The 22088-nt window shown below is 43.6% G+C and overlaps 1 protein-coding gene across 9 annotated transcripts in view; it reads left to right on the top strand.

The window, feature by feature from the left end:
- Positions 1-22062, top strand: part of RNF32 (ring finger protein 32) — a 62090-nt gene extending 40028 nt beyond the window's left edge. For 7 of the 9 annotated variants that reach the window (XM_074378849.1, XM_010329571.3, XM_074378853.1 and 4 more), the window contains 5 exons: positions 1838-1870; positions 2426-2550; positions 3079-3187; positions 20509-20676; positions 21366-22062. In XM_074378849.1, the coding sequence (XP_074234950.1) occupies positions 1838-1870; positions 2426-2550; positions 3079-3187; positions 20509-20676; positions 21366-21602 (672 nt within the window). In that variant the 3' untranslated portion in view covers positions 21603-22062. Of the gene's footprint in view, positions 1-1837; positions 1871-2425; positions 2551-3078; positions 3188-20508; positions 20677-21235; positions 21341-21365 lie in introns of those variants that run through there. The other 2 variants (XM_074378855.1, XM_074378854.1) reach the window with 2 other exon arrangements.
- The last annotated feature ends 26 nt before the right edge of the window (positions 22063-22088 follow it).

Here is a 22088-nt window from a genome sequence, read left to right as displayed (position 1 = left end):
TCTTATTACTACCCGGGCAAGTGAACTCTGAAACTTCCTCAAGTTTGAGTAAATTTCATCAGCGAGAAAGCTCACAGCAGTACGCTTGTATTCACTAATTTGAATTCATTACTTTAGACATACTTACTATATTCTAGTTCTCTGTCAGGACCTAATATTACATACATAAAAGTTGGGTATTTTGGACAGATTTTAGCCCTGAATCCACAAATTGCCTAGGATAATTTAGTACTTTAGTGTAGCAAAACAGTGAAGGCCAGAGGGCGTCTTTCCGTCTTTCCTCTTTCTTACACTAAAATATCGAGCTTGCAGTGTCTGCGTGAAGAATGAAACTGAAAGTTCGTATCTTACAGGGAGCAGGGTGTACCCTGCCCAACTTTTCCTTCTGTTTTTTATATATTTCCCACTAAATTCTATTATTTTTATTTGGTTTTGATATAAGATCTATCCTGTGTATTTTGCATTTCTAATGATCATTTCTGTGTTCAGATTTTTCCTTAGTTATAAACAATAGTTGGCATTTTCCCAATATTTAATGATTTCAGAGGACCTTCAATTAATTTCATATAGTAAGCATTCTGCCTATTTCACAGATGAGGAAATAAAAACAATTCACTTAGTCATTCAAACATCAGAGAATGTCTGCCTGTAACAAATATTTGCGGGCATTTAAAAAGTAGAACAATAGACTGAAGGATAATGTTACTCAATATAGATAGAACATATGTTGATAAGACACTGAAAATGTATTCCATAAAGAATGAATTAAGTACAGAAAAACTGGTATTAAACGGTGGTAATAAAAAAGGACCCATATTACTGAGTTTATTCAGTTCAGACTTAGTCTTGGCAATAAGTTTCAAGAAGGGTTTTAGAACTTTCTGCGTTCTACTTATTTCTGTTTCTTCCATTTAAGAAACAAAGCATAAATTGAGTGAAGGCAGGTGGGAGTCACCTTAAAAACTATTAAGTTGTCCCCCCAGCAGGCATCCTGGGCCGTCTGAGATTGAAACCTCACCCAGGAGTGTCACAGACTGTCACCCAAGTCAGATTCTTGACGAAAAGGGAACACCCTTTGCCTGCCCGCACTGCTTTGCTTAGTCTCACAAGCTTCCCCGCCTTTCCTTCCCATTGCTGAAAGTGGTCCCTCCCCAAGGGAGGCAGAGCCTGGCTGGTGGCTCCGTCCCTTCCACGAAGCACCCACTGCCTTCTTCAGTTGGTCTAGGCTTCGGTCTTTTGTCACATCCCAGAATGTCACTATTGGGGAATTTGGGTCTGAGAAAGGTGAAGTTTTCTTGTAAGCATACCTTCTCTGTATTTGAAAAAGAAAAAATGACTCCTATGTCTCCATGACTTGATGCAATTTAAATTTAGGACTGTCGGAATTATATCTAAGTAGAGCTGTGGTTTGAAAAAAAATTAGGGGGCATAACCGAGCTGAACAAAGACCGAAATTGTGTTTACTTAGCGTTTCCCTGGTCTCCTGCCTGGCCCCACAGGACTGGCCCCCTCCTGACCCTTCTAGTTTGCAGTCACTCCCAGCACCTGGGGAAATCAACCATTTTTGTCATTGCTTTGCTCTTAAGTATACACTCATTTTAATAGTTTAATATCAAACTTCATGTGTTTATTTGATATTTCAGATTGTTAATTTTATTTAGAGTATATACTTTTTTGGTGCTAAACCAACAATAATGTCAAAATTATTTGTTTTTTTAATTTTTAAAGAAATAATACAGCTTACCTTTGAAGCATTCAGAATTTTTCTTTAACTGTTGCATTCATCCTGCTTCTCTTTTGTTAAACTTCAAACGTCTTTTTGTTTCCTCATGAACAGGTGCTGCTTTCATGTTCCCATGTGTTCCACAGAGTAAGTCAGCCCCTGACACCGGCTCCTGCACCACACGCCGCTCTGGCAGTGCAGAGAAGCCAGACTCGTGTTAAAGGCTCCTAGGAAGAGCCATTCACTTTATTCATCACCACCATTTATAGTTAAAGAAACACGACTGTAGGCCACAGTACAACTCATCCTGTTTTGAAAATCATGAGTTTTGCGACAAAAGAACCACAAATGTTTATTTAACAGATTGTTGTCAGTGATGCACATCAAAGTGACAGCTGAATTCGCATGATCGAGCTGCAGGTGGTCTCATACGCATGCGCGACTCACCTTTGTGCTCGTTGATTTTAGAAGTTTTTGATGTCTCTGCATGTATATTCTTGTAAAAAAAAATCATTTTTAGAACAGGTTTCACGAGGAAGGTGGTAACGTCTGATGAAATTTCCTCACTTTATAACCTAAATTTGACTAAGTCTCATAGTTAAGAGAGAAAAGAACACTATAATTAGAACACTAACGTTGGAAGTAAAAATACTGTTTATAAGTAATTACTTATAAAAATTTAAGTGAAATGTTTTTCCTCAGGCATGTCTTCGGGCTTTTGAAAACTTCACAAATAAGAAAACCTGTCCTCTCTGTAGAAAGAACCAGTATCAAACCCGAGTGATACATGATGGGGCCCGCCTGTTCAGGATAAAGTGTGCGACCAGGTGAGGATGCCAGGCCCATGTGGCCCTAAGCAGACACACAGAGATCAAGCTATGAGGAGTAATTGTTTTAAGTACTGGCATTTTTTTTTTTTTTTTTTTTTTTGAGACGGAGTTTCGCTCTTGTTACCCAGGCTGGAGTGCAATGGCGCGATCTCGGCTCACCGCAACCTCCGCCTCCTGGGTTCAGGCAATTCTCCTGCCTCAGCCTCCTGAGTAGCTGGGATTACAGGCATGCACCACCATGCCCAGCTAATTTTTTTTGTATTTTTAGTAGAGACGGGGTTTCACCATGTTGACCAGGATGGTCTTGATCTCTCGACCTCGTGATCCACCCGCCTCAGCCTCCCAAAGTGCTGGGATTACAGGCTTGAGCCACCGCGCCCGGCGTAGTACTAGCATTTTTATCTCTCTTCGTGGCTGCCATGATTTCCCCAGGGCCTTGTATGGCACAGGCTTATAACAACTACTCAAGTGTTGGTTGACATAGGGTCATTATAAATTAGTCATTTTCAAATATCTGTGTTTTAGAATCCAAGCCTGCTGGAGAGGATACGTTGTTAGAAAGTGGTACCAAAACCTGAGGAAAACAGTACCTCCCACAGATGCCAAGTTAAGAAAAAAATTCTTTGAAAAAAAGGTAGGTAGAGATCGTTAATTCTCCAGACGCGGTCTCTGTGCGGGTGATTCACTTAGGGTCAGGATTGCTAACAGTGGCGGTAAAACTCTGAGACTTACTTCACTTTGAGGGCTTTTTAAAAATGGTTGAGATGCTGCTTAAATCCTGTTAACTTAAATCTGCTTTCTAACCTGGACGGTGAAATACTTTTAGATTTTCTTTTCGTAAAGAAATATCATAAAATTAGGGTAAATCTAAGCAACTTCCGTTCAGCCATTTTGTGCCAATTGTTTAAATAAACTTATCTCTTCGGACACAAGACTGAAACCAGCTTAATTTTTCCAATCTCCTGGGACATACATAAATGAAGACATCTGCTGTACATCTCACAGTAATGAAAATGGAAGCCACCTATAAAAATAAAGCCCCCACATGCTACCATTGTATTGAGTACCTGTGGGGTCATCAAAATGAGTTTTAGTGCAGACTTCCTTGTCTGCCCTTCCTCGTCACCACGATTTAGGTTCTATTTTTACTTTTGTGGGGCTTTAACAGTTCCCATTCCCTGTCCCCATACAAAATGGACAGCTCTGCCCATCAGCCTGTAGCTCCAGGCAAACAGCGGTGGCTCCAAGGCGGCCGTCGGAGAGCCATCACTTCTTCCTGGCAGTGTTGGCCTGAGAAGAGGAAATTTTGTATTTCTTATCGGCGTTAACTCATTTCCTAGAGTATGGAAGTGAGTTACTGTGTGTCTGGCCAGTTTGTTCTTCGGAGAGCCGTGTCTCATCTTCGGCGTTCGCTCATCTCGGGCGTTGATTCTCGGTTTGGTAACAGACCACTGTGCACGATTGCTTCATCCTGCCTTTACGTTCTTCCCAGTTTTTTTTATCTTCAGTCGCTGACAGTCTTGTTCTCTGAGCGACTCTTAGTAATTTCTAATGTTATAGTATGTTGTTTCTTTGATCAGAAGTTTGTTGTCACCTCTTAAAAATTTTAATTACAGATTTGATAGTCATTTTGCCGTAAGTCTATAAATACTTTTCATGTGCACACATCATCTTATAATAACTTGTGAAGCCAAAGGCCCACTGAGAGTGCAGGTAGTCTCGGCCCACTGAGAACTGGCCCAGGTTGCTGGAAACAAGCAAAGTGACTGTTACCATGTGCCTTGTGCTATCTGTAAAGCAGCCAGGGAAGGGTACGTTTCAGGCTCAGTGCCCAGGTGTTCAGACACCACAGCCTTCAGCTTCATGGAAAAAGGAAAAGAAAAATAAGAAAAAGCAAGTGACCGGGAGCAATCAGGGCAGGGAGACCTGATCAAGCGGGCTCCTGTCTAATTCAGTCTGTTCTGCAGACAAGGCAGATCCATAGCTCTGTCCCACCCGACATCCGGTCCACAGCTCTGGGGCCATCCCACCTCTCCCCAAGTCCTGTTTTAACCCCTGGTTCATCTCGTCTGCTGCCCCCTCGTCCTGAGCCCTCTTCACTCTGCACACCCTCCTCTGATCCCCGCGTCTGCTCTTCTGAGCATACTCACACTCCGCCTGCATGTCCCGCCCGCTCCTACTGGTTCCCTCTGCCTTGCTTCAAATGTGCCAGCTTTTCAAAGCCTAGTTTAAGCTTTCTTCCAATTTCTTTGGTCTTCTCTAAACCTCTATTGTATGTTTAAACAATGCCATTCAAGAGATCAAGAAGAACAGAAGTATGAATGATATTCTAGTTTATATATTACAAATGTAATTTTTCCTTTGGGGCTTTTGAAGATGATCTCAGAAGATTTCAATAGCAAATTCACTTGAGCTGAATATCTATGAAGAAACTGATAAGCAAAACTGATTTTTTATTTTTTACAGGGGTGGTAGGGGAGGTATATGTTGTGAGCAAACTGTACACATTACTTTTAACTTTAATTTAGAGACAGGGTTTCATTATATTGCCCAGTCTGGTCTCAAATTCCTGGGCTCAAGTGAACCTCGCACCTCAGCCTCCCAGTTAGCTGGGATTACAGGCAAGAGCCACAGGCTAGGGCAGTAGCTTTCAAACTTTTCCTCAGCCACAATAAGAAATATCTTCTATACAGTGTTAACAGAAAAAACAAACTCTGTAAGGTATTTTAAAGAAGTTTATTCTGAGCTGATATGAGTGACTGCAGGCCAAGAAACCCCCTCTCATGGAGTCCTGCGAAGGTGCACCCTGGGCAGTCGGATCACAGTTTGCTTTTATACATTTTAGGGAGGCGGGAGTTACTGGCAAAGACATAAATCAGTACATGGAAGTTACACGTTGGTTTGGTCAGAAAAGCGTGATATATTGAAGTTGGAGCTTACAGATTATAGGTGGATTCAGAGATTTGCAGTTGGTTAAAGGAGTCGAGCTTTAAATACTGGAGTCAGCAGAAGGGAACGTCTAAGTTGAGGGTGCTGTGTAGCAAGACTGATGGCCTGCGGCGTGACTGTCCCTTGCCGGGCATGGACTTAGCCTTGTTTATACTTTGGTTTCTTACTGCCACAGTCTGTGTAGTCAGCTGTATCATCTCTCTTAACACGAATGCTGGTCACTTGAGCTTAAGTTCCAGCAAGGAGCAGGCATAACGAGGGGGTCTCATCTGTCTTCTCATCGTGGCTGGGAATTCCACTGTTAAGGTTTTCCTAGGGCCCCTTTGGCCAAGAGGGGGCTCGTCCTGTTGCTGGGGGCCTTAGGATTTTATTTTTAGTTTACAGCAATGACCTACCACTTGTATATATTTAACAGAAACAAAACTTTCACAAAGCAAAATCTACTTTTACCGCAGGCACCACACTGTGATTTTTATTCCATTTCATTTTCCAAGTGCTGGGCCTACTGCATTAATGTTATGAGTCACTGATGGGTGGTAGATAGCAGCATGTCTGCAAATATCAATAACTGCCACCTTAAATATCATACAAGTGCCTGTGTTATCTGCAGAACTATAATCTTACCTCGTTCAAGTTTCATGTGTGGAGGGTGGGGAGCGACAGGAGATGTATACACACACACACACATACACACTCAGATCATAGTGGGGCTATACTCATCATTTGTTACATGAATAGGCATCCTACAATTGCCTTAACTTCTAATTGTTCAATTCTGAAATCCAGGAATTCCCAGCTCTCTGCTAGTCTCCTAAATCTTCTCTACAATTCCTTCGTATCTTGCTCACTCTTGCTTACTTAACCCATTTGGCCATAAACACTTGGAATCTGAACTTACTCTAAGGTGGTGTATTAGCAGTAGGTAGCGGCTGTCTATATTGAACTTAGTGTATTAGCAGTACGTAGTAGTTGCCTATCTGGGTACATGCCCTATATGCTTTTATGCCTATATGAGTAGACCTCAAAGGCCGTCCTTTATGATAAAGAGCACTTCTTAGTCATTTACCACCTGACTTCACAATTTGATGCTTTCTTTCTGCCCTTCCCACTTAATAGCCTCATTCTCTGAGCAGTAGGAATGCTCTCGGAAATGTTAATCCACAATTTTAGAATGCCCTGCATGTTTAATGGAATCTGAGATTATTGAACTAGGTTATTGAATTTTACATTACCCAGGTGTGTGATGGTTAATTTATGTATCAGCGTGACTGGGCTAAGAGATGCTTAGGTTGTCTGGTTAAACATTATTGCTGGGTGTGTCTGTGAGGTATTTCCAGATGAGCTGAGCATTTGAATCAGTGGACTGAGTAAAGTCAGCTCCATGTGTGCAGCGCACATCTCAGTCTCTGGCGCGTGCTTCCGCTCCGTCTATGCCTGAGACTGCTTGAGCTGGGACATTGATTTTCTCTAGATACACAGAAAGGAAGGTGTACCCATAAAAATAGAAATCATTTTAAAATTACAAAATTGTTGTATACAACTTTATGCCATTAGAACTGAAAATATAATTGAAATTACTTCCTGTAAAAATAACAAACATGGAAAGAAATTTAAAGTATGAAATGACTGAAAAAAATTATATGAGCCTCTGAATTTTTACTGAAGATATATTAAATAAAATTTAACAGCCATTCTTAATAATGACAGCAAATTAGAACTAGAATGAAATTTCCTTGTCCCATAAAAACTATGTGTCAAATACTAAAAACACATTGTTTCTATTAGAGAGTAAAACTGTAACGAAAACTAGATTACTTACTGTCATCACACTTTCAATAACACATGAAAACAGAATACATGTGCATGCATGTATATATATATGTTATGTCTATTATATAAATTCATATATTTATATTCTATTGTACGTATGTAAAAATAAGCCAAATAAGGAGTGTAGCAGACAGTGATAGGAGAAATTTTTTTCTGATGGAATAAGAGGCTTGAATAAAATGGAAGACATTTTACATTAGATCTGAGTAAAAATGTCCACTTACCTTCTATAAATTTAATGTCATTTCTAACTCCCAAAGGAGGAGGATGGGCCATGCATTTGGGATTTGGCAGGTGAACTTAAAGTTGATCTAAAGAAGTATGAAGAGCTAATCATTTTTTAAAAGGAAAGATTGATGAGATAGAACAGTCTTGTTAGAGATCAAAATATATACATTTGGCAGCTAAGACTGTTGGGGAATAATTGCCAAAAGATGAAACAGTAGAAAGCCACACATCTCAGCATACAAGAAATGTCAGTGTACTAAGGAAGATATTTCAGGCCAGGCACAGTGGCTCACGCCTGTAATCCCAGCACTTTGGGAGGCTGAGGCGGGTAGATCACCTGAGTTCGGGAGTTCAAGACTAGCCTAACCAACATACAGAAACCCCGTCTCTTCCAAAAGTACAAAAAATTAGCCAGGCTTGGTGGTGTGTAATCCCAGCTACTCGGGAGGCTGAGGCAGGAGAATTGCTTCAACCCGGGAGGTGGAGGTTGCAGTGAGCCAAGATCACGCCATTGCACTCTAGCCCAGGCAACAAGAGCAAAACTCCATCTCAACAACAAAAAAAAAAAGGAAGAAAAGAAGATGTTTCAGACCAGTGGACAACATATTTGAGAAAAATCAGTTGGGCAATTGAATCCATTCATGTGGAGGGGGATTACAGAACATTGCTTTATACCTTACTGCCAAAAACATTCCACACAGATTACATTCTTAAATACATTTTAATGGATACATGAAATTATTAGAGTCAAATAGCTTCCCGGGTGCCTGCACTTTGTTAGTCAGGGGAGAGAATAAGGGAACAGACAGACACCACAATCCTACCAGACGTGTGCGCTTCAGAGAGCGGGAGAGGCGCCCGGATCTCAGATTCAGCTCTGCAGCTCACAGTAGTTTGCACAACTGCCACACGGGCTTTTAGAACGTTCTGAAATGGAGGGTGGGCTGTAGAAAAACACTGCAAGAACACACTAGGTGGTCACTGGTCCTGGTCACACTAGGTGGTCACTGGTCCTGGTCACACTAGGTGGTCACTGGTCCTGGTTGACAAGGCAAAATGATCATCTTTATTTAAATGTTTAGTACTAATGGAGTATTTGCTCATATGTATTATACATTATATATTAATGTGTAGGGGATGCATCCATGTTATTGTTCTTTTTGAAAGACGTAATCATGTGAGTAGAATAAATATTTTACAGCTCAAAACTGGAACAGCTTAATAATAAATGTGAGACAAGTAACATGACCACGAGCCCCATCTTAGTAAAGGCGTCCTCCTCCTCAGAGATGCCTTCAGAAAAGACTCTTAACTTTTTTCTAGTACAATAGTATACTTTTATCGTTATCTAGTTTAATCTGAGAGTAACATGTGAAAAGGTCATTTTTTTCCAACAATAGAAACAGAATTTTATTATTTTCACCAAGAAACAAACATATGTTTCAGGAAAAAAAAAAAATTGAACTGCGTTCCTAAAAGTACCTATAAAAATTTTAACATAAGTAAAATGAGGCTTAAGCTTCCAGAAATCACAGATTAAGATATTTAAAATAAAAATATAATTGTTGGTTTCAGGTTCTCAACTCAGTCTTCATTTTCTCATTACATCTGACCTTTTTATTTCCAAAAGTTTTTCAGAACTAAAAATGTGTAGTAAATAAAGACCAGCTTCCAGTTCCGCAGTGTCTATAGGTTTCCTACTAATACATCCATTAAAAATAAATTCCAAAGCCAGAATGAACGGTGACTTTATCAAGGCCCCTCTTGAGAGACCAGCTTTGTAATGTAGTTAGTGAAATTCCAGAAATTCCAGGTTTTTCTATGAAGTCTGGGAAGCCACCCATGTGTGTTCACTCGCATTCACCTCGTCACCCACCCCATACTTAAATGTGTTTAGAATTCTGATGTTTGAATTTTATAAATTGGAAATTTTACAGAGCAAAACGTGTGGCAGTTCAGAAGGTTGACTGTGGCAAATTCTTAATGATCTGGGGAACAAGAGTTTTGAAGTGGGAATAATGTGAAACCACCAGCTACATTTCTAAGCGGCATCTCCATTCTTACTACTAGTGAATGTGAAAATATTGCAAATTCATTTTATTTTTAATCTAAAGAAAATGAAACCCCAAATTACAAAGAGAAATAAATCACGTGGTGCACTGCACAGTGAAAGGTGCGTCCGCGTCAGCTCCCCTGACTCCCGGTCAGTAACTGATTCTCCACTCCCACCCACCAGCCCACCTCAATTCCGAATTCCAGGGCTTTGCAGACTTCTAGGGGCTGCTGAACTGTAAGAGAAAGTTGTGGCTTCAACAAAGTCATTGCCAACTTTTAAAACTTATTATCTTACTAAGAGGAAAAAACAAAACACCATGTACCATGAGAATCATTTCATAAAAGAAATCTCATTTTAACACCAGAAAAGGAAAAAGAACCTGACCACACATTAAGGAGATTCCTTTCACACTGCAGACATTTGGGCTTGTCAATACTTCACTCCACGGAATTTATTCTTTCTTCCTTGGCTGGCAGATAGGTGAAGACTTGTTTGCCGTACTTGGGAACCGTTGGTTTCGAGAAAAGATAAGTTGACTTTAGGGTGTGTGTTCTAATCAACAGAAAAGAAGCCAAGGAGGGAGAATCGTTTGATATTTTTAGACATAACTGATCAGGAATTATTTGTATCTTTTCTGTGTTTTAGGATCCCACCAAGAGGGATACGTTTTTAATGCGCAGGATTAGATGAACCCAAGCCATTCTGTTGTTCTAAATTAACCCATTTTTCTTGGAGAACTCCAGTGCTACCTGTTTACTCCTCTCACACAGGAGAGTCAGCAAAGTCCTTTCTTTAGTTTTCATGCACCTTTTGGGTGTTGATGCGTGAAACACAGGGCCCCGCTTTCCGTGAAGAGGAATGCTTACGTACACTGCGGGTTTCTTTTCACAAGGCTGTGTTGCTCTGAGATGTCACTGACACATTCCTAACAAAACCGAACCCCGGCAGTGGGGTCGGGCTGCAATGCAGGTCCTTTCAGCTATATTGAAGTCTCGTGGTAAGAACTGAAAGGGTCAAATGCTGAGTTTTGTACCCATAGGTAAGTGTCAGAGAATAAAAATTCAGTCAGAAATGCCTTTGTCAGAGAGGGTGTTTGAGTTGTCTGGGGACGATACAGTAGTCTCCATACACTTCTTCATTCAGGTTTTGAGGAACGCAGATCAAAGAGGCCTGAAAAGGTCACTCAAGCTGTTCTGCTAATACCTAGCACCGGTGTGTACAGAGAGTCGACAGTGTTGCTCAGAACGCAGCGGCGGGGCCTGCCTGCCTTTGATCCTTATCTAGAAATTCTGCTAGCACATGTCATATGATTGAGCTAGGGTCTTTTATTGCTGCAATTAAAACTTCTCAAGTGCATTATAGTATCTCCACCCCAGCTAAAAGTCCTGGGCATTGTTTAGAAAGTGGGGTGAGTGATTTGTCAGAGGCAGCGGCTTTAGGGGCTGCCGGCTCCCACACCCTCCAGCATGAGATTTCTCGGACTTTTTTCATTTCCATCTCACCAAACAGCATAATGGTCTTAAAGTTTGCTTAGTCCTTTGACTTCCTTCATCACATAGAGATGGCAAACATTCTGTTGCTAACTTGAAGTGGCTCCGAGCAGCAGGACTGGAAGGATATTAAACCAGTAAAAGCTTATCAACTGATTCATTGATATGCTGTAAATTCCAGGCTTTTCATTTTGCTTTTGAGGGCGGCCATAAGTCAACACATTAGTAAGCAATTTGCTGACATCAAGATGGATCACTTAGAAAGCCCTCCTGGGTAGACAGAGTTCACCTGGGCTTTTGTTAGTGTATTTTTAAAAATGTTTAGCTGGCTCGTTACTTGTAAATGACCAGTAATTGTTTTACATATCAGTAACTCTAAATCTTAGTTACTTAGTTTATCAAGTATTTGAAACGTGAGAGTTAAAAGGAAAAATACATTAGACGTTCCTTCTTCATAATATTGAAAATGTTTAAGTATTTTGTCTGTTTCTGTAGAATTCATAATATTAACCATTAGTTTAAAAACTAGAAGTCAGTTGTCATTTCTTTTTTTGACAGTTCTTGCCCTTTCAGTTACTGAGGTCATCTGACCATATAAAAAGTGAGGGAGTGAAGGAAGGGATAAAGAACACTGCACACAGATGACTCTGACAATTAAAAATATTTAATAGTAGCTACCTGTAGGATATTACTTTGAATTAACTACAATTGTCAGTAAATAAACATTGATGTGACTTTTAAAAGGACCACTCTTCCTAACTTTTGAATAATCAAAGCTGTAAGAATATTCATCCCAGTTCACTTTTTAAAATTTGTCATAAATGTCTGTGGAAGGACTTTCACTGTATTTATTAATAAGCTCCTGTCAGTGTTATGATTACAAGCTAAAGGTTGATGTTTTACTGAATTTTGACACTGGAAGTTACTTCAAAATCATTTTAGGTAGGCAGTGTTCTTTCTCAGTCCCCCCCCAAAAAAGGATTTCTGCTGCACTCCTTTGGAATATGTACATTTGAGACACATATTCGGCCTCATTTCTAATCGATTGCAAACCTAAAGTCAAAATTTCTTGCATGCTAAGGGCCTTACCAAGATGAATTGGTGCTTCCCTGAATCGAAGGTACTCATTCAAGGAGATAAGCAGTGCACACAGGAAAAAGCTAACACGGGGCAGGTGACGTGTGTGGAACGAAAGGAGCAGCAGTGCCCTGTGAGAGTTCAGAGGAGAGAGGTCACCTCCAGCCCAGGTACACGGGGCACATGGATCCCACTAGTCATTCACGTGCAGTCAAGGAAACAGAAAACTTTTAACAGTGATTCACTGAACTGAGTCAACAAGTTTGGCCTGACCATAAGATTCACACAGGACAGTGAGGGAGGCGGGTGGAGCCGGGCTCCAGGGACTCACACCTGCCGGTCTTCCCACCCTGCGTCCCTCTGCCTCTGTGTCCCCACCCCGCCCCGCTGGCTGCATCTGCCCAGAGCCTCTTCTAGCTGACTTCCCAAGAAGCCTGGGATCCACCCTCCCTCCTCACCCCGCGTCTCCCGGCGTCCTGTGCCACAACAGCCCACATTCCATCCTCGGTAGGGCTTTCCCTGCTGTATCGGGAGCTCTTTGTTAAAGGCACCAGTGTTTGTCATCCAGACCTTCAGGCTAGCACAGTGCCTGCTCTAAGGCAGCTCAGCAATTTCCCAACTCTTTTCACCCCAGCCCCTTTAGAAATTGTTGTCATTCACCATGCGGATCCTGTAAGCGGTAAAATTTAAGTTAAAATGATTTACTTTAGATAGATAAAATGCATGTTAATAGTCTTTAAACACCATTACAGATAAAGGGAATTGTTTTTCTCATTGAAGAAATGCTTTAATTTCTCTCAAGGAAGAAAAAAAGTAATGAATTGTTAATAAGTGTAAAAATGGTATTTGGTTATGCAGGGTGAACAGATATTAAAATATGAGACCTAACTGCATTAAAAGTCAATGTGAACTGCTTCCACGGACCCACACTTGGAGTCGTGCACTTTGCAAGCCTTCACTGTAAAGGGGGCGCTGACCAGCACCTCTGGGCAGACGCAGTGTGAGCACCCAACCCGCACGCCTGTCCAGGTGCACGTGGAGGCCGCTCAGGTGGTTGCCGCCTGCTGCAGCGCACCCTTCCTGCATGGAGCTGGGGAGAGACAATAAGTAAAATATTTTGTTAAAAATTTCAAGAAGTAGTAAGTGCCAGGAAGAAATAGAGAGGGCCGATATGGTCGTTCATGCCTGTAATCCCAGCACTTTGGGAGGCCAAGGTGGGCGGATCACCTGAGGTTGGGAGTTCAAGACCAGCCCGGCCAACATGGAGAAACACCATCACTACTGAAAGTACAAAATTAGCTGGGTGTGGTGGTGCATGCCTGTAATCCCAGCTACTTGGGAGGCTGAGGCAGGATAATTGCTTGAACCCAGGAGGCAGAGGTTGCAGTGAGCTGAGATCATGCCATTGCACTCCAGCCTGGGCAATAGAAGTAACACTCTGTCTCAAAAAAAAAAAAAAAAGAAAAAAGAAAGAAAGAAAAATAGAGAGGAAGGGGACCGAAGTGGAGGGTGAAATGTTTAAAATAAGGTGGGAATGTTTGAGGAGATGCACCCTGAACCCAATTGGAGGGTCTGCGCTGTTCCCTGGAACCTCTGTCCAGGCAGAAGGCAGTGCAGCTTGGCATGTGGAAGGGGCAGGCTGGCAGGGTGTGAGCTATTGGGAACAGGTGACCCCTCCAGGACCCAGACCCCTGTGAGGCCCTGAGCTGGGTGTTGAGCAGAGAGGCCATTTTCAAGAGGGAGATCCATGGCCGCGTGAAAACTGGAGACTGCCCTCAGAGCCCTGGGGGGTGCGAGATCAGCAGCTGGGATGGGACCAAAGAGGGTGAAGAGTGTGGGGCTGGGGACTCCCAGGGAGAAGGGGCCATGACTCGACCCTCCAACACAGGGGCTCCCTAGGAGCCTCCGCAGGGCGTGCCCATGGAGGGGAGGCGGACTGCAGCAGGTGGGGCTTGGAGACCGCTCCGGGTGACAGGAAGGCAGGCAGTCACGGCCCAGGACCATGCAAAGGAAAACACAGATGCCCGTTTAAAAGCAAGCAAGCATGGGAAAGCGCCATGGAAGCAGCGAAGGTAGAAAGACATACTTCTGTGGCCTCTGTCTCCAGTGCACATGTGGTGCTTTTTATCTGCTGCTTACTTAATGTTATTCTAGGTAAAGACATATTTAATTTTTGTTTGTTTGTTTGTTTGAGACGGAGTTTTTTGCTCTTGTTACCCAGGCTGGAGTGCAATGGCGCGATCTCGGCTCACCGCAACCTCCACCTCCTGGGTTCAGGCAATTCTCCTGCCTCAGCCTCCGGAGTGGCTGGGATTACAGGCACGCACCACCATGCCCAGCTAATGTTTTGTATTTTTAGTAGAGACGGGGTTTCACCATGTTGACCAGGATGGTCTCGATCTCTTGACCTCGTGATCCACCCACCTCGGCCTCCCAAAGTGCTGGGATTACAGGCTTGAGCCACCGCGCCCGGCCTGACATATTTAAATTTTTAATGATTTTCACAATGCATCTTTATACCAGGATATCCGTTTTAAGTGTAAATAGAAGAGCATTTAATTCATACATGGAATCACCAAAAGCGCACAGTTCGTATTTCCAACCTCCCAGTGAACACACACACTTCGTTCCTACTGAAGAGCTGGGCACGGCCAGCTCTACTGTTTCCACTCTGCCTCCTGACAGGCACGCATTCTACCCGGCCCTGCTCAGCTCACTGAGGAGTCAGGTCTGCAGGCGGGACCCTGCATGTCGCAGCCTCTGGGATAGTGGTGCCAGGGAAGTGACTTGCCTAGGAAAGGGTGTGGCACAGGGTTCCACGTCGTCCGAATTCCAAGGGAAAAGAGAACACGTGGGACGGGGCAATGGATTGAAGCAGCGGAGGCTAAGAATATCCAGATCCGACGAAGATACAACCCACAGGTTTACGAAGCCCAAGGACCCCAATATGCCTTTGTTTAAGCGTCGAGTGCACGTCAGAACATGAGGCACTGAGTCATCGTGGAAGCGGCCAGGAGCAAGGCCAGACTGCGGCAGAGGAGCCATCCTGGGACCGTGCAGAGTTCCCGTGGGAACAGCAGAAGGCAGGATGACATTGTCCGTGTCAGCCTAGGCTTCTATATGAACCAAATGAAAAGAACATTCAAGAACAGAGGCCAAAGAAAACCAGTCCGACAAAATAGTGCGCCACTAGAAGGCCTTCGTTAAAGGACGTTCTAAAGGATGCTCTGTGTGAAGAAGGAAAATGGCCCCGGATGGGAATCTGAGCTGTCAGTGGAAAACTCTGAGTAAATCTGATAGACACTGATTCCACGAAACAAGAGTAATGATGTCTCTCACGTTAAAAGAGAGAGCGCTGATGACAGAAATAACAAAGCAAGAGAAGAAAATTCAGAAGTACGCTAAGATCCTTGTGTTGGCTCAAGGGATACAAACTCCAGTTTAGACCTTAGCAATGTAAGTGTGCATTTCTAGGGCGACAGCTAAAAGAAGAGAAACAGTGTTCACCCTCAAAGTGGTAAAGAGGACGAATAGAAATTTTTAATTGAAAAGTAGAGCAGAAATGAAGCCAATGGCAGGGCAGACGGAAGTCACAGAGCAGGATGCGTGCACAGTAACAGAACGAAGCGGAGTGAGTGCTCCTGCAGTCAGATTAGGTACGTGTTACTCAGAAGAGACGCCCGAGTACATAAGAATAGTGTGTGTATAATGGATTACACATGCTATAATATACACACAAGGTAAACTCCTTACAGAAGAAAGCCGATGTATTGATAACCTTACAAGAGATTTTAAAGCAAAGGCATTTTTAGAGATAAGGGTGTAGACCACCACACCCAGCAACCATAGCACACACATTCTTTCAAAGTACTAATATACCATGATAAAAAATCGACCATATACTCATCCATGATGCAAATTTTATCACAGGTTAAGACATTTATGTTTTATAATGACAGCTTTTAGATTCAGGGGGTTCCTATGCAAGTTTGCTACTAGGTGTATTGCAGGACACTGACATTGGGGTACAGATGATCCTGTCACCTAGGTCATGAGCACAGTACCCAAAAGTTGGTTTTCAGCCCTAGTGTCCCCCACCAGTCGTCCCAGTATCTCGTGTTAGCATCTTTATGCCCACGTACTTTCGGAAAATTAAATCGTGTTGAGTATGTTTCCTGACCACACTGCAGCTGAGGCTACAAATACAATTTTTTAAAAACTAGAAATGTTTCTCACGTTTGGAAATTAATACACAATTCTAAATAACCCATTAACCAAAGACAAAATTAAATGGAAATTAGAAAAAAACCTTAGAATTAATAGCGAAAGTACCTATCAAAACTTGTGGAATGTGAGCAAAGGCAGATTTGCACCTGCAGGATCGAACACAGGAGTTTGGAATTCGTTTGTGATTCTTACTGCATTCACATATCCTAAGGAGTTGTTTTCTTTCTTGCTATATTACCAGTTACCGTTAAGACTGGAGCAGTAAGTGTGAAGGGCCGCCCTTGCTGAGATTTATTTGGTATATGTGCAAAATTGGCAAGTCTGTTTTTTTCAGTAAGTGCCTAGTGTGGTCAGTGCATGTACTGAGCTCTTGAGAGGGTTTCAAAGTGGGACATAATGACAGATGCAAAACCCTTCAGAAACACTGGATGGTGCGGGGCCGGTGGCTCACACCTGTAATCCCAGCACTTTAGGAGGCAGAGGTGGGAGGATCATGTGGTCAGGAGTTCGAAACCAGCCTGACCAACATGGTAAAACCTCGTCTCTACTAAAAATACAAAAATTAGCCAGGCATGGTGGCACACACCTGTAATCCTAGCTACTCAGGAGGCAGAGGCAGGAGAATCGCTTGAACCTGGGAGGTAGAGGTTGCAGTGAGCTGAGATGGCACCATTGCACTCCAGCCTGGGCGACAGAGCGAGACTCCATCTCAAAAACAGAAACAAGCAAAACGCTGGAAGGTATTATCAGCGTTACGAACACACTCCTGGCCCCAAGAACTGACATTCTAATGAAGGAGATAGAACTTGTATACCACAGGGACTAAGGCAGGAGGCGGCCTGGAGGTGACATCAGAATTGGACCTCAGGGTCTCTGTCATCAACAGGGCCACTTACGAGTCACCCAACAGTTGTTCGGAGCGTATGAGCTCTATTTCCATCTCAAGTGTTTGAACGAAAATGTACTTTGAAAAGTCCTAATGGTGCTGTCCTTGGAAGTTTATCTTGAGCCACCAGTGACTCACTCATATAACATCAGGACAGTTGGGACTCTTCCAGGTGTCTTGTAGAGAGAGAGACACTCACGTGTAATCGATCATATGCACGCACAGGTGATACTATAACGCGAATGCATATAAATATACACAGGTATTTATATGTGGCTTGCATGCTCATTCTGTTCCTCTCTCAAGTGGCTTCTGAAAGCTTGCTCACAGTGATACCCACTGCTTGGAGCTGGGAGGTGATACCCCAGGAATGATAACTAATGCTGTGTTAAGTAACTTTGCATATTTAAAAAATGTCATGGGTAACTTCGATGACTGTCATTCTTAAATCTGCATGGGTCTCAGAATCACCTGGAGGGCTTGTAAAACACAGATTGCAGGCGTCCCCCGGCCTGTGGCTTCAGCAGGCCTGGGGCGAGGTCTGAAGCTGGGCTTTTCTCACAGATTCCCAGGAGCTGAGGCTGCGGGTCTGGGCCTCCCTTTGAGAATAAACAGCTGGATCATATTGGTCATTTCATTCAATTGATCAGTCATTCCATAGTATTTTTATGTTCAAAACTAATCTCAGAACATACCTCATAACTTGAAACACTTCATAAGGTGTGGACTGGAATGTGACCCTCTTCCTGAGGTATAATTTTGGAGGAAGAAAAGAGCTTGCTTTTCAGGCATATGTGGAAAGTATCTCACACTTAAAAAAACACACACACACACACAATTTATAGAAAACCTGAATTACAAGGTATCAGTTAGAGGTAATTGTTTCCAAGTAGTTTTTCCTTTTACAAAGTATAGAGAAATCATCTACTTTCAATAATTTATTTAGATATTATTAGATATTTGCAAGGCCAAGGAACAAAGAAAATTGAAATTAAAGCCTTAGGAAACATTACCAATTGAAGACCATAAATTAAGATACAGCTGCTTGGCAATTATAATTACATTCAGAGTGAAAGAGAATTTGACTCATAAATAGAAAAGCAGCTTCCACCAGGCTTCCAAGTACGGCTAATCCCAAAACACAGGTGCCTGGAAGATCCTCAGCCACCCACTTCATTCAAACCCCAGCCCTTGTGGACCGCCTGCTGTGTTCACAGAATGTTCTTTACTGAAAAACGACCTCTCATCCTTGAAGCCAATACTCATTCTTCTAACATCCCTGGGACAAAGGCAGTTCAGTCTCCACAGCACTCAACGCCGCGCTGTCTCAGGATCTTTCTGCAGAAGGGAGTGAACTGGAAGAGAGCTCTGTCCTCGAAGACACCTTCTGAAGTCTGGTGACTTAAATACACACAACATTCTGCCAGGTGGCTCCACATGAATCGAAGAAAAAGTGAACATCCGGTCTCCAGTTGACTAGCATGTTTGAAACCTGAACGGTCAGGTACCGTCCAAAATGCATTTTCTCCATCACACATCTAAATGTGCGAGATCCACCCCCTCCCCAGGCCGTGGTCATTTCATCCTTCTTTGTGCTTCAATCCCAGTTCCATGAAGCAGATGTAATGGCTATATCAGGACACTTCGTGACTGAAAGTCGGAGCTTCGGTCTCATATGGCAGTTCAGGTGTCCTGGCTTGCAGGCAACATGCCAGCCTTGGGGCTCAGGAACTGTCTCCCTCTGCCCTTCTGCTGTGCCACCCCCTGTGCCTGGAGAGCACCCAGAAGACACACGAGCCATGTCCATCTGGAAGAACTGGTTCACGTGGCCCCACCTGGGCATGGGGGAATGGGAGATGCCATCTCTGGATGAGCCACAGCTCTGCACTTGAAAGGACAGGCAAGCGGGCAGGAAGCACGGCTGAGAGTCGCCACTGGCACAGCCTTTTACACACCTGTTCTCCTTCGCTTTACCTCCATCTTCGCACTTCCTGAGAAGGAGCTGCTGGTGTGGCCCTGAAGGAGCTACCTCTCCGTGCCTCAGGCGACACCGGTGGCTGCTCTGTAAGGACTCAGACGTTTCGAGTGTATGATCGCTTGAGCCCGGGAGGCCGAGGCTGAGTGAGTGTTGATGGCATCACTGCACTCCAGTCTGGGTGACAGAGCGAGATGCTGTCTCCACAAAACAAAGCAAAAAATGCCGAAAACCCAAAAGACTATTCAACTAATAAACGTTAAAGTGATACTATTTTGGATATCTTGGGTCAAATAAAATATTACTTTCACCTTTAAAAAACTTGATGTAACTCCCAGACATTTTTACATCACATACGTAGCCCACAGTACGTTTCTGCTGGACAGAGCCGGTGCTGCAAAATTGGAATTTTTCTCTCAACTTTCGTTTCAAATGTACTCCTGCCAATGTTCCAGGGTCACAACCAAGTAAGCAGCAGGGGAGGGAAACAAATACATGCTTTTCCCTACCCTCTAGATTCCTCAGCTGGAACCCTGTAAATGAAACAAAACGCTTAACAGGAGAAAATTACACAGATTGACTTCGTAAGTTCGTGAGACACGGAAGCCTTCCTAAGGCAGCAGAGCCCTGAAGAGAGTGAGGCCCGAGCGCTCTTTCTCCACTAGGTTGAATGAAGAAGGGGAGGCTGTGGGTGGGCGTGACCGGACAAGGGGAGTGAGGCCCGAGCGCTTTCTCCTCTAGGTTGGTTGAAGACAGGGAGGTCGTGGGGAGTAAGCGAGGAGGGTCGGGGGGTCGGTGGGGAACCGCAGCAAGGCGTGTGCACTCGGCCTCCTCCTGGCTACCTCCATCTTCAGAGATGAGCGCACCTCTCACAGCAGAGTCCTGTGACCCACTTCGGGGACGGGAGAGAGGTCCCTCCTGCAGCTGTCATTTCTCAAATCCCTTCGGGAAGGAATGTTTTTTCCTTAAAAGACTCAGTGCGCCAAGGTGCCTCATTTTGGGGCAGTGCATTCCAAACTCCGTCAGATCGGGGTTCTTGCAGTAATCTGTCCAGACAGATGATCTGGATTTACAGTGAAGTAAAATAACAACATGTCTATTTCCTTAAAAAGTAGTATTCAAAGACACAGGTGAGGAAGGTTAGCAAAACGCATGGTCAGGCCCGAGAGCGCTTCCCGGCAGCCTACACCGAACGCCAAGCTTGGGTGCGAGCTCACTCCTCTCCCTCTGCCCTCAGTTCACAGAAATCAGTCACCGCATCCTGTGCTCATACAACACCAACATCGAAGAGCTCTTTGCAGAAATCGATCACTGCTTGGCGGTAAATCGAAGTGTTCTCCAGCAGTTGGAAGAAAAATGTAGCCATGAGATCACAGAAGAGGAATGGGGAAAAATCCAAGAACAGGTAGGCTCGGGCGGGCAGCCCCCGAGTCGGTGGGGAGCCGCATGGCAGCGGAGGGCGAGGACTCATTTTGGGGAGCCCAAGAGTGTCAGGCCCGGGGAAGCCTCTGCCCTGGCTGCCCCTGCACCTGTGGCAGGACCTTCATCAGGGGCTTTAGGGTGATGGCCAAGGTGCCTTTGGTTTGAAATTCTGGAAGTTCTTGTTGGATGAGGCTATTTTGTGAATGGTGAAAACACTGAAGGGAACAGATCGCCTTCCCAGAGGTTTCCGGAAAGTTCCAGCCGAAAACGACCTTGAGATGACTCAAAGGCCAAGGTGGGGAAAGCTTACTTTAAAAGTCATAAAATTAGGAAATTTGGAAAAGTTCGGTAGCTAGTCAAGTGTTTTGAAAAACAGTCCTCTTGATTACTTAATTAAAAGGAACTATGTATTATCAATGTTCAGCATTTTAGGAAATATTTTTGTTTCAAAATTGCGTTATCATAGGTGGGTTGCTATCTATCTCACTCCAGGTCTCCCGGGAGTAACAGAGTGTGATCTAAAATTCATGTGATTAACACAGAATCAAACTTTTGCATGCTTAGAAGACACACGTCTTGGGACACACGGTTCTCATTTCCGTTTGAGTAACTTTCTGCTACACTTAGTGCTAAACTAACCTGTGTGGCCGCCTCTTGTCCCGTGTGCTGCAGGCTCTGCGCCGGGAGGCCCGTGACTGCTCCATCTGCCTGGCCCCTCTGTCCCCTGGCGGCAGTCAGCGCGGGGGCACAGGCCAGCGTTCCCGACAGACAGCCCTCCTGTCCTGCTCACACGTGTTCCACCACGCCTGTCTGCTCGCGCTGGAGGAGTTCTCCGTGGGAGACGGGCCCCCTTTCCATGCCTGTCCTCTCTGCCGCTCCTGCTACCAGAAGAAAATTCTTGAATGTTGAATTCATATTCAGGGAGAGCAAGAGAATGCTGGGGACAAGAGTTTACCGCAATTGTGGCTGAACTGCACGGTTCTGTCTGAAGTTCTACAATGTCATCTGTTCCCCAGAGAAGTAAGCCATTGGGAGTTGCAGGAAATCTAAGTATATTTTAAAAGCTGACAGCCCATCTAATTTTAGTCTTTTGTCTCTAAAAAGTAAATTTCAAATTCATGAGTTTAGTCACTTGAAATAAATGAATGGCGCAAAAATGGGCTTGCTTTTAAAAATGGAGGTTAAGATATAACTAGTGTCTGAGAAGCTAGTGAACTAAAAACGCTGCTTAAGTTCCAGATGTTTCCATTAATATTTTAAGGATCTTAAAGCCTGTCATTCCTAATATTTGTTTTGTAATAATTGCCGTATTTGTGTAGTAAAATATAAAAATAAAATATTCAGTGGCATTCAACGTCAAAAATCAGAAATTTTAATGTCTTAAAGTAATAAAGA

This window comes from Saimiri boliviensis, chromosome 10 (genome assembly GCF_048565385.1).
Source record: "Saimiri boliviensis isolate mSaiBol1 chromosome 10, mSaiBol1.pri, whole genome shotgun sequence".
NCBI lineage: Eukaryota > Metazoa > Chordata > Mammalia > Primates > Cebidae > Saimiri > Saimiri boliviensis.
The sequence above is the reverse complement of the archived record's forward strand: the minus strand, read 5'-3'. Positions and strand labels throughout refer to the sequence as shown.